This window comes from Solea solea, chromosome 16 (assembly GCF_958295425.1).
Source record: "Solea solea chromosome 16, fSolSol10.1, whole genome shotgun sequence".
NCBI classification, from domain to species: Eukaryota; Metazoa; Chordata; class Actinopteri; order Pleuronectiformes; family Soleidae; genus Solea; species Solea solea.
This window is the reverse complement of record NC_081149.1, coordinates 16,904,173-16,917,254: the sequence shown is the minus strand read 5'-3', so window position 1 is coordinate 16,917,254 and position 13,082 is coordinate 16,904,173. Positions and strand designations below refer to the sequence as shown.

Genomic DNA, 13,082 nt, shown 5'->3' with positions numbered 1-13,082 from the left:
CTCAATGTCCCAGGGTGTAGGCAACCTTCAAAATGGGCTGTGGTTGTTTGACACATCTAAGTCAACTTCATAACCATACTAACAGTCACACCATGCCTCTTAAATGCTGTGTCTTAGCAGTGAGCCCTGACTAATTTCAGTTTTTAAGCAATCATTTTTTATATCCTGTATTTTCATGTTAAGGACATTAACATTAGTATAATATACTAATGTAGGTCATACATACATACATGCATATCCACACATCTTTGCTGCCACATGATCTCCAAAAAGTCCCAACAGAGTTACAAGACTGGTAAATTAGTCATCTAGTAAAAATGACTACCTGTGGTGTAAGAGCTGCTCCAGCCTTGAGCCAGACCCAGGGAGTTGCCCCCCCATGTTGAGGAAGGCTTGGTGTTAGTGAGACCAGGTGGGGGACGTGAAGGGGCTATGGTGCTACTGCGGGGGCCCTGGGGGACCTTCCAAAGCTCATGGGACAGAGAAGCCTGGCCATGAGAGATGGGTCCTGCAGACCAAGTAGATTTCATCTCTGACAGTTTACCTGGAGGCATAAGAGGGAGGAAAAGATTGGCCCCTCAGAACCAAGTGACTGAAACACACACAAATGCTGGAGAGAGTCCTGAAGAGAATAATGAGGACTCAAGTGCATTAAAAGAATTTCAAATTTCCTGTTTTTACTATTCTTCAAAAGCGTCACACAACAAAAAACACACACCAGGAGAATGGTTACTTGGCTACATCCACACTACTGTTTTCATTTTAAAACCCATCTGCTATGATTAAGCCTGCCATTCAAACTACCCCAGGTTGTTTTGCTTTGAAACCTCTGCTACTGAGATCTTTGTAAACAAAGATGCTGTTAAATGCAGTTCACGTCCTGACTGGCAAAGCGCGGTTGGGCCCGGGTCACACTTTCTGCATCCACATGGCTGCACAAGTCCGTTATGGTCAGTGTATTGTCATCATCCACCCATTTTTACAGTGGTCTGGGAGGACCTGACATGGATGAACGCGAGTCTAACCGCAAGACCAAACCATATGTGATGATTGAGCAAGCTTCCTCTAACTCTTTCCAGCGCGGCTGTCAAAAGACCCAACAAAGATGAATGTGACCATGGATGACTTTGATATACGGAGGTCTGCTGTTACCCAAACATGTAGAAATTATCAAACAATACAAGGACATACAAATGAGGCAGGAATACAAATATGCTTGGCTGAAATGGACCCTTGTTTAAAATGAACGGAACTGCAGCCATGCAAAGTGGGTCTACACAGACATGGAACACAAAGTATGACACGTCAATTGTCACCTTCACTTTCAGCTCGTTGTTAACATTAATGTTTCTCGTTTGTAGTATTTCTTTTTTGTAACTGAGCAAACAACTACAGAGGAAAAAAACTGCCTTCTGTTTACTGTGGCGAGCACATACCCACTGTACATGAATAGCTGTGTGATACACATTTTCAGCTGTTAGTAAGGCCACAGATTACTTGTGATTCAGAGCTGAAAGGGCCATCTGGACGCAAAACATTTTAAAATGAAAATAGTGCTATGGATGTAGCCTCAGTCTCCTTCCAACAGTCTCAATAAATCAAGGGGAAACAAGCTACAGCTGCGAGTGTTTTACACGCCTCATGCCACACATGAAGAGGAAGGAAAAACACCACCAACAAGGGGGAAATTGCCACCACATGAGTGAACTGAGGGTCATATTTAATCACGAGCAGCGATGATGAAGAAAAGATGGGGCTCTTCAATGTTACAGTAACAGGAGGGAGAGGATAATGCTGATATGCAGCAACTGAGCCACTGCTATATATAAGGTGGGGGGGTTGTGGATAAACTATGTACCTGCATCGTCCGCCTCCGGGGAGGACAGATTGAATGAGCTAGTGTAGGCACTGACTGGCCAATCAGTGGAGGGAGGCAGAGCCTCGATCTGAGATGAAGTGGGTGAGGAGCCTTAGCCGATGACAGCAACACAAACAAATAGACAGACACAAAGAAATGAGGAAACAACAGCTGAGAGAAAAATGGAGTAAAGTAAAAATGCAGAAGAAATGAGGATAGTAAGCTCGCTCAGAAGAGATTAGAGTATAAACTGGTAAATGACAGAGTTTATAGAGGTAAATAAAAGCAGGAAAATGAAGAACTAAGGAATAAGAAGCAAGCTCTCTGGTGACAGCAGCTGCATGATATTGTCAGATCAATTTACTGGTCTCAGATTAGACAGGGACATGGCTTTTGTTCCATTTAATTTGTTTTAAAAAAAACATGGGGGATGATCATAATTACTGTACTGTTGCTTGGACATAGTGTTTTACTGTTCTGTGACAGTTTCTCTAATGCCTTTCTTTACCTCCACTCCTGTCCCGCAGCAGGTAGCGGTTGACATCTTGGATGTTGGTATTGATAGTGGGCCCACTGGGGACACTGCCTGGGGTCATATTGGGGTCATTCTCGGGGTCGATATTCTGGAGGCCCTTCCATGGCACACCAGGGCAGAACTCTGTGAACCAAAAATAGAACATTTGCAAACTTTTTATCTGATTATCAAGAGGACATCAATAACAAACTGACTAACCAAATGAGAATAATAAAGATCGTCCATAGTCTTTGGTTGCCACAGTTACTTATATGGTTATTATTATTTATTTGACTATATGCACGGTCTCTTCCTGGTTTTTAATAAGCCAGCACAACTATTTTTAGTAAGCTGTCAGCTAAAGATGCAGAGATGTCTGCAGAAGTTACCAAGAGTGTTTGGTAGTAATTAATTATAGAATTGAGTGTGCAGAGGGATGCAGTATTGCTCTACTGCTTTGACAATAGTTTTAATCTACGGACATTTGTATAAATTTAAGTTACTCACTACCGTTAAAAAATGACAGAGCTCTGATTTCCAAATATTCCTTACCTGGAGGCCAGTTGATATTGGTCCCATTGGATATCTTGTCACTGTTGCTTTTGCCCTGTCCCCAGCTGTCTGGGGGGACCAGGGGGCTGGTGGGAGAGTCTGAGCTGGACATGAGGTTGTATGGACTGTAAGAGTCCTCCAGCTGTGGGGGCTTACCAGGGGGACCCAAGTTGGCACCTAAGAGAAGCAAACAAACAAACAAACAACCAAACAAGTGAAATCAGGGAAATTTGAGTGTCAGTTTATATGTTAGGCTTTTTTTGTTCACATTGCTTTTATTCCAACGGTCTATGGAAAACTGTATTTATATAGCACTAGTCTGACATTCACTCATTCACATGCTGCCTGTACAGCTGTCAGGGATCAAACTCAGGGATCAAGATCGTCTTCCAGTTGGAAGACGACCTGCTGTAGCACTGACAATCCAGTTCAATATGTCTGATATTCAGCCAGTCCAGATAAAATAGATTATGGTCCAAGTCTCCTGGCCTGATGTGGGCAGGACAATAAGTTATGTGGTCGTCTTCAACACAGATCACAAATATCTTGCAAATTGCAGCCCATATAAGTTCCTGCCTGACCCACATTTCAGACCTGCATCTTGGAATGGCTTTAATGTACAAAGAAATAATATAAAATGTTGTGTATTAGGAGAATAAAACTGCCATATAATAAATACAGATGCTCATTTGTTTCTCACCATGCTTGCCCAGGCCGGGCTCTAGGGGAGAGGAGTTACCAGAGAGGCTTTCAATGGAGTTTGGGTGTGTCCACTGTGACAGGCGTGATTGGGGCTGAGGGGGTTCCTTCATAGACAGACTTCCCATGTCCATGCAGTTTACATTCATGTTTGGATTCAGTCCAGCTGTAAAGAGTTACAAAAGAAATGAATGTTATTAGCACAAGACCACAAGAACAAGTGCAGCATTAGTGTGAACGTCACTCACAGAGAGAGTAGTGGCTGTAGGTATTGGGAGATGACTGCGGCTCTTTGGTCTGCAGATCAGGGAGACCTGGAGTCTGGGGGTGACCTGGAAACGTATCCAGGGTGGATTTTACCCCACCAGAGTGTAGGCCAGAGTGGGAGGGTGGCGGCTGCTGTTGCTGCTGCTTAATCAGCAGGGCCTGGGCCAGCTGACGCTGGTGCTGCTGGATCTGCTGCTGCATGTTATTGATTGTACGTGCAACCTGGACAACATCACAATGATGACATATTTAGGATTTAGGATATAAAGGTGTTGCATTTAATAAATAATAAACAACTGAATTGTTAAACTGTTTGTTAGACTGATCGTTTTACAAAAAAAAGAGAAGTGAAGTAGGGAAATAGGGAAACCTACTTGCTGCTCTTGTTGTCGAATGGGACCAGAAACATTGCGCTGAGCCTGCAACATCTGCTGCTGAATTTGTAAACGCTGGTATGCCTGTGTATCAAATAAAAGCATGGTTTTAATGTCAAGAGATGTCATGTCGATGGACCCAGTTGTAATTTAAATACATGAAGAAAGAAGAAAAAAGAAATGTAATAAAATGGCTGTCATGTAATGAAAGCAGATTTACAGTTCAATTAGAATTGACCTTAATGCATTCAGGGCTGTTCATCCAGGATTTGTGGTCAGTATGCACCAGGTGCACTTCAGGCAATATTAATTTTATAACTGTTAAATTATATCATAACCACAGTGAATGGGACTCACCAGTTGCAGCTGGTAAAGTTGATTCAGAAGGGTCATGTGTTGAGGGTTTATTGGTGAAGTTAAAAGTGCAGGATTCAGACCAATGTTTTTTGCTGCAAACTGTAAGAGCTGTGCTTGAACCTTAAGGAAACCAATTAAAAACACATTATTTCAATAAAATAAAAAATTGGAAAAGAAAACACATGTTTATGCATAATCTGCCCATGTATTGATATAACTTGTTTAAAGAGGCCTAAACTGATATATACAATAACAGGCAAACACTTATCTGTTTATACACCAAGTAAAACATAAAATGCATCTACATACCATACATATATGTAAGTATATGTGTGTGTGTGTGTGTACCTGAGGGGAGAGAAACTGAGGCACTTGAGCACGCAGACTAGGCTGAGAAGAGCTGAGATGCGGCACTGGCGGCTGAGGAGGCTGCTGTGTCTGCTGCATGGTCCTGGCTTGTGCTGCTCCACCACCGCCAAACATTCCACTCTGCATCTGCTGGACAAAGAAACATGGAGACAGTCAAGAACCAAACATCATCGACTTGAGTCAAGCATACAGGCCAAGTTGACCAGAAGAACAAAAAGACTTAAAAGCTGCAGCAGACAGTCACATGTTTGAATAGCTGTATTTTATATTGCTTATTATTTTATAATAACTTTACTTCATATTTTTTACAATGGACAGCAGTGCCAGATAATAAAATTGTAATGATAATTAAGTAGAATTTTCAGACCAAACATGCTGCTATTTTCCATGTTCATTTGATGAAACTGATTGACTGGCTCACCTTATCCATGAAGGGCAAGCGGGGGTCTGCTGAGGGGTCTTTGGAAAGAAGCGGAGGCCGAGGGCAGGTCATGGGCTTGTTGATAAGCCCGTTGTTGTAGTCGTGGCCAGACATCCCCATTCCCCGCTTGTCCAGCTCTGTCTTCTTCTCCAGCAGGGCACTCATGGCCTGGTCCAAGTTCATGTTGTTGCTCTTCAGAGCCTCCTCCGCTGGATCCCTCTGGAGGACAAATAAGATAGTGACAGTGGCAACCGTCATAAATTCCTCTTGGCAAAATATATCTTTTGGAGGTTTGTTTATTTGGTTTGCGACAGTGTATTGCTTGTTGTCACAAAGGGCCTAATGAAAAATTACAGTTTAACATGAGTATTGCAGTCGACTCAACTCACAGGGAAGCCCATGTCTGTCAGCTGTTTGATGAGACGATTCATGATCCAGGAATCTTCTTGCTTCCCCAGAACCTTCCCCTGAGAGAGATGATGATGGAAAAGTATTAAAAACACATCATTTGTTTACATTTCATGTCCGGAACCATAAAATGTGTAATATGTAAGTTTCATACCTTTGGTGGGCCCTTTTTGGGAGCATTGCCCCAAGAGTTACAGGAGTTGTTCTCCTGGGAGGTGTTGCTGTTCCATAAGTCTCCTTCCTCAGCATCCCATTGGCCCCCCGACAAGCTCAGCTCCTCGCCTCCACCTCCCCATCCTTCTTGCATAGGTTTGGGAGCTGAACAGACAAGAGAAGATGTACTTGATGTACTTTGAATTCAACCATTTAAAACCACTCTTCCGCTGACTGAAATATTACATGGCCACTAGGGGTCAGTGTAAATCTCTTATGGACATTTGCCACCTCAAGAGATTCTCCGATGATATGGCCATTGTTGGGTGTGTATCTGAAGGAAATAATCCGGTGTACAGGAATGTAATCGCTGACTTTGTCAGGTAGTGTGAACCACCTTCACATTAACATCACAAAGACAAAGGAGACTGCCACTTTAGCATAAGAGAACCTCACATTACACTGGTGAACATTCAGGGTTTGGACATTAAGATTGTGGATCAATACAAATACCTGGGTTTTCACCTCAATGACAAACTGGACTAAACAAGAGAGGGGCCAAAGTCGTCTCCACCTGCTGAGGAGACTGAGATCCTTCGGTGTCTGCACGATACTTTTAAGGATCTTTTATGACACTGTGGAGGCGTCCGCAGTGTTCTATGCCATGGTCTGCTGGGGCAGTGGATGTGCTGAGAGGGACAGGGAAAGACTGTATAAGCTGGTTAGGAGAGCCAGCTCGGTCTTAGACTGCCCTCGGGACTACACTGAGGAAGTAGGTGAGAGGAGGATCTTAGCAAAGCTGAGATTTATCATGGACGACACCTCTCATCCCCTATGTGGGAGCTTTTAACAGCTTTTTCAGCAGCAGACTGGTGCTCCGACAGTGAAACACGGAGTGCTTCTGCAGGTCATTCATTCCCACTGTCATCAGACAGCACAACACCAGCTCTGTGTTATAACACTGTGGAACACTAAACACTGTCAAAATATACTCTGTAATTGCATTACTACAATTCAGTTTTTCATTACTCACCCAGCCTCTCATATCCCTTCTCAACACACGTATAATATTTTCTGTGCAATAATCATGTGCCACTGCAGTTCTCCTGTTCTGCTCACTTGCATAATTAATTAGGTTTGCATATAATTAAGGTGTTAATTAGGTGTGTAACATTATAAAATAGGTTTAGGTTTTTTGCACGCCTGTTCAACCTTGTTCAATTGTTCACTTGAAGTATTGCTATTGTAGTGTTTGATTTTTATTTTTTTTTGCATTTGTATATTATGTATACTTCATACTTATGTATACTTCAAACTGCTTATTGTATATCATAGTTTAGTACCGTCTGCTACCAGCCCTGCTGTTGTAACAAGTGAATTTCTCCAGAGTGGGATTGATAAAGTCAAATCTAATCTTATTTAATCTAAGCATCTCCAGTATTCCCATGTGTGATGTCCTTGATTTGACACATCAGTGAATTACTTTTTAAAGCAGTGGAGTGCCATTTAATTATCATTATCCCTTAAAAGGTTTATGCACTTTCTTTTATTTTTTTTTATTAGACCAATCTATAAAACCACAAAGGTCAAGCTATTTACCAGGTTTGCAAGATGCAGATGTCATAGCTGGGTTGCCCCTTCCATAGCTGTCTTGGTTACCATCTCCCCAACCTCCACAGCTCCCAATAGGTTTGCCCCAGGCAGATGTCCCATTGTCTACGCTGACTGGAGAGGGTGCAGGTTCCCCCCAAGAGCTCTCTGATTTTGTGTGGGAGTTGGGTATCTCTCCCCAACCTGGACAACACACAAGAACAGCAGCATATAAAAACACTTAATAATACATACAACAATATTGAAAAACATTAATTGTTTCAGATTAGGGACGTGCATGAACATCTGATTATTCAGTTGAACACATTATTCATGGTTATATTCAAAATATACAAAACAGTTTTTGTCAACAATTGCAGTGATAAAAATACATTTTCTTTCTTCTCCAATGACAAGATATTTTGCAGTGCATTGTTACAATGGTAATATATGCACAAAATATTACCATATGTGGGGGGTTGGGGGTGGGGGGATGGGAATATTCGTCGAAACATCCCCAGTGAGTGTCAAACAGCACTTTTGCTTCAAATACCCACCCCTTATTCGTCTGTGACTCTTTTTATTAAAAGACAGAAAGCATTAAAAATAAAACTATTTATCTAAAAACAATTACATAAAAAGCAGCTTTGGCTCACTTTTCATTATTTGTATTTCATAAAAATATCAGGAGAACTGAAGAATACAAGAAGCACAATACAAGAGGTTATTGTGCTTCCTGTGTTGTGTATTTAATTTATTAGCAGTGAATTCATCAAACAAATATTAACAGCAAAGTATGATACACTGGGTCAAGTCATTTGTCTTGGTTCATGTTAGCATTATTTTGTGCTCAATTATAGTACGTGTAATTCATTCTCTTAGTCTTTAATTAAAAATTCAGGACTAAATACCATAAGACTATATCATCTTGATTTTAACTCTTCTTTTTGCCATTTACTCTTACTCTCTCATGTGAATTTTGTCATTTCCTGTTTATGATATAAACTTACTTAACCCCATTTGTGCCCCTATTTAACATAGTCACCTAATTTACTCTGCTTTGGAGTATGAAATACCAGTCGCACAGAGAGACAGAGACTCGAGCTTGGCTTAGCAAGATGGCAAAGGGAGGAGATGCCAAGTGAAAATTTGGCACAGCTTGGTCACTATTGGCATAAGAGAGACAGTGCTGTCTCTAGGCATGCTGCATTGCCAGGTCCAGCTTAGCTCACTCTCCAGGGAGAGGTCAAGACCTAAGGTCTGCTCTAAACTGTATTGTAGAATTGACCTTTCTGGCAGGACTGTCCTTGGTGATGCATGAGTTATCATCTTCTGTTTTTAACTCACTATATGCACAGCAGCCAGCAAATGCCACTGTGGAGTCATCATGTGGGGTCAAATGGGAAACAGCAGGGTGGGTCTAAACCCTCTCAGTTCTCAGGGACAATGCTCCACCTCCTCCCCTCAACTACTGACAGATGGTGGCTCCAATATAATCACACACTTCCTTATCCAGCTCAAACTGTTTCTGGTGAATCGCTATGAGGCACTTTGTAAACAGCGTTCTTGCCTTTCCTTTGGGTACGCATGTGGGGCTTCCAGGGTGACCCACAAAGAGGTGTCCGGTGTTGTGAAATATGAGGAACCTTGTGGGGTGCCAGGTCTGACACTGCTTAACTCATTTGGATAGCTAATAACATGAAAATCTATAGAGGGAAAACTAGGTCAAGAATTTACCTTTAAGTGGATCAACAGCTTGGAGCTTAACAGTGCGGTGTGTTAACAACCTAATCATGTCTCTTTTCATGTTGACACCTTTACATTGAACAAGGAAAAATAATAAATATTTGACTAAATTCATTTATGTTTTGATGTTTGAAGTGAATTATGACAAAATATGTAATTGTAGCTATATAATATTTATCTATATTTATGTAAGCATATTACCAACTTGGCTGAATTAGACAATTGAAATTATAGCATACCTTGTTTACCTTGAGCCATCAGGGGACTCCTGTTGTGAGATGGCCCAGGCTGGTGTTGGACAACAGGATCCATGGTCCCACTGGCGGGCCCCGGGTTTTGGGAGTTTTGGCTGTGGTTCTGTAAAGGTGCAGGTGGCCCGTGATATGGGTGATTATGAGAGTGAGGGTGGTTGTTGTTGGGGCCTGGGGGATTATTGCCTCCACTGGTAACTTTAGCTTGAGACGTTCCTGGATTGTTCCTGTCCCACAGGTTGACTGCCTTTTTGTAGGTAACAGGGTCACCCCAAGCTGAGGTTCCATCATCTATCTCCATTTTACGTCTGACTGAAGTTGGTGAGGGCTCTTCCCAGCCTGTAGCCTCAGCGGTGGACTCTTGCTTACTGCCCCCCCAGCCTCCACCTCGTTTTACTGAGTCTGAGCCACCCCAAGAGCCTATGCTCCCTCCACCACCACCACCACTACTACTACTACCACCACCACCACCACTACCACCACTACCACCACCACCACCACCACCACCACTACTAGGCCCATCCTGAGGCTTGCCACCCCAACTTTGAGGAGGGCCACTAGGACGCTGAGAAACTGGTTCTCCCCAGCCACCATTTCCTCCAGCTCCAGATATCCCTGAACCTGAAGCAGATGTTCCCCAGCCACGAGGGTTTTCCTTCCAGCCACCAGTGTCTCCCTCCCATGCAGGATTAGTGGGACTCTTTTTACTCTCTTCTGGTTCTCTCCAGTCCCCTGCATTATTGCTACCTCCACTATTGCCCCAACTGTGGGATGGTTTGTGTTGCTCTCCCCAGCCTTGGGGTGTTGCCTTGATGTGAGAATCTTCCCACCCACTTGACTTATCTTCTCCCCAAGACTGGCTACCATTTTTGGGTACACTGGGGACAGAGGCTCCTGCTGGAGCCTTACCCCAGCCACTGGGAGTGCCTGGGGGTTTATTAATGTTGGGTGGCTCTCCCCAACTAGTGCTGGGTGATTTGGTTGCTACTATGCTTCCACCCCAACCTGAAGCTCCCTGAGAACCAGGCACATCATTTTTACCCCCAGAGTCAGTTCTTTGAGTGGGACCTATGTTGGTGTTGGCAGCCACCTGGGCATTGTTGGGAGTGGTTGGGCCAGAGCTCCATGACTCACTGCCTACACCATTTTTGCGTTTAGTATTATCCATATCCCAAGAGGTGTGCTGGCGAACAGGGGTCTGCCCCCAGCCAGTGTTGCACAGCACCCTGGGGTCAAGATCCTGGGCAGGCAGCAATGGAGCTGGATTATCTCGGGATGAGCAGTCTCTATGTTGGGGATTTCCTTCCATGCTGTCACTGCTTCCTTCACTGGCACCAGCTGTGCTCACAGCTTTACTCCAAGGACTAGCCTGTGGATCCTGCGGAGGGGAGCTGGGGGGATCCCAGCCTCCCTGGGCTTCTTCAGTGTGCTGCTTCCCCCATTCTCCACCAGACTGGTCACCCCAGCCTCCAGAGTTTCCTGTTCCACCTGCTCCATGGCCCCAGCCAGAGTCCCAGCCAGGTGCTTCCTTAGATGAAGGTGCCTTAGACTCAACACTGTTACCCCATGCTGAGCTACAGTCGTCTCCATTGACCTGTGGGCCCCCTTGTGGTAGCTGGCCCCTGGAACTCAGGCCTACGGGTGCACTACCCCAGCCAGGCAAGCTGTGAATTGGGCTGGGGGGTTCCTGTTTATTAGTGTGATTTGGTCCATCAGTTTTAAGGTTCTGAGGTTCTGAACTGAAAGACACATTTGTGGATTGGGATGGGTGTGACTCTGATGTGTCAGAGGTCATTATATTACCCCAGGCGCTGCCAATGCCTGAGGAGTTGCTGTTAGTGTTGCCTCCAGTACAGGTACTGGTCTGGGATGGTGGGGGGCCAGGTGGATTACAGAGGTTGGGTGTAGTTTGAGGAGGTGAAATGGTGTTGGCTCCCCCTGAGCTGCCTCCCCCTGTGCCACTTCCATCATGCCCCAACATGGGCCAGGCAGATGGGTTGGCATTAGGGTTTAGGTTCAAGTTAAAGTTGGTGGTGGAAGATTGTGAAGAAGAGCCCCAGGCCCTACTGCCTACTCCCCCCACTTGACTATCATGCTTCCCTTCATTCCCTACTGAGGACTGGGAGGGGCAATGGGAGGTTCCAGGTCCAGAGGCCCAGTTGCGATTAGCTGCGACCTGACCAGAGAGCATGCTGCTTCCAGTAAGACTGGCAGGGTTAGGCCCGCTGTTGGCCTTGCTGCTTAGGTGGCTGGCAGAGAAATGGCCTGTCTGGCTATTGGCCCCAGTGGCCATAGTCACTGTATTGCAACTACTATTAGTACTGCTGTTGCTGCTGGTCAAATGACCAGGGTCAGTATCCAAAGGGCATCCTCCAGGAGGGACCTGGCTCTGGCTGAGGGTTATAGAAGGCCAAGCCTCTGTGTCCTTCTGGTCAATGATTAGTTGATCCCAACCACTAAGAATTGTAGAAGATGCAGCACTTGTGGCACTCCTGTTGGCTGGCAGGTGTCCCCAGAGGGGATTATCATACTGGGCTCCCTGGCTGCTCTGTGGGGGCAGTTCTTTATGGGAGGAAATAAAAAGAGGACACAAGCATGAGCAAGAAACTGAAAGAAGAGCAGTCTAAGTAATGTTCACCCACCCTCATCACACCCACATGCACTTCGTGAGTTTATTATACCTTGGCAGAATGTGAGGAATCTGCTTATTTCCCAACTTCACAAGATGCTTTACAAAAGAAAATAAACACCACTCAAACTGAGTGCAAAAGAGAGGCTAATGACTAATATAGTAACAGTGGAGGGGTTTAATTTCAAAATTCATACAATACACACTTCATTTAAACTATATTTATTATACTTTCCCACATACATTTCAAAGATACTAAGATAAAAGACTGACAGGGCAGCTGTGTCCAAATAACTAAACTGAACGATTGGGAGTTTAGCCCCTTCTTCTCCAGCACACTAGTCAATGTGCCCTTAAGAGCTGAAAATGAAAATTCATGACTGCAATAACATTGGGGGTACAGGTAGGCATGTATGATCATCACTGTAGATAATATTCAAACTCACAATTGGCTTGTAGTCAAACTGCCTGTGCTTATTTATATATAGAAATATATCAAATTCATATTTTTTAAATATTATATTAAAACATTTAGATTTCTCTGTACTTGCATTCAAACTAGAGAAAGTAATGGATTACATCATGAAATCTAAATTTAGTATGTTAGTATGAATCAAATAGAAAACTGAAACTGTATCACATGCAAATTCACCAAATCATGTACAATTTGCCACATGATGTTGGAAGCCATTAATGATAAGCAGTGTAACTTCCTTGCAGCCAAGTCAACCTCAATTTCTGACACCTAAAACTCTTGAATTATGATGTCTGCTTGATAGGAAGCACGGCTTTAGGCTCTCCAAGGCAACCTGTGTTCACACAGTAACTGCAGTCTCCATCTGCTTAGTTTTTCTCATGCTCCCTTAAGTTCCAGTGTGCATGAGGATCATCTTG

General features: G+C 43.8%; 1 protein-coding gene across 7 annotated transcripts in view; it reads right to left on the bottom strand.

The window, feature by feature from the left end:
* tnrc6c1 (trinucleotide repeat containing adaptor 6C1) overlaps positions 1-13,082 on the bottom strand; it is a 42,435-nt gene that overhangs the window by 8,039 nt on the left and 21,314 nt on the right. For 3 of the 7 annotated variants that reach the window (XM_058652540.1, XM_058652541.1, XM_058652546.1), the window contains 14 exons: positions 9,548-12,121; positions 7,572-7,766; positions 5,974-6,137; positions 5,801-5,878; positions 5,412-5,630; positions 4,970-5,119; positions 4,622-4,741; positions 4,265-4,348; positions 3,872-4,112; positions 3,625-3,789; positions 2,925-3,101; positions 2,367-2,516; positions 1,859-1,969; positions 326-544 (listed from right to left, as the gene is read on the bottom strand). In XM_058652540.1, coding sequence (XP_058508523.1) covers positions 326-544; positions 1,859-1,969; positions 2,367-2,516; positions 2,925-3,101; positions 3,625-3,789; positions 3,872-4,112; positions 4,265-4,348; positions 4,622-4,741; positions 4,970-5,119; positions 5,412-5,630; positions 5,801-5,878; positions 5,974-6,137; positions 7,572-7,766; positions 9,548-12,121 — 4,647 coding nt within the window. The remainder of the gene's footprint in view (positions 1-325; positions 545-1,858; positions 1,970-2,366; positions 2,517-2,924; positions 3,102-3,624; positions 3,790-3,871; positions 4,113-4,264; positions 4,349-4,621; positions 4,742-4,969; positions 5,120-5,411; positions 5,631-5,800; positions 5,879-5,973; positions 6,138-7,571; positions 7,767-9,547; positions 12,122-13,082) is intronic. The other 4 variants (XM_058652542.1, XM_058652543.1, XM_058652545.1 and 1 more) reach the window with 4 other exon arrangements.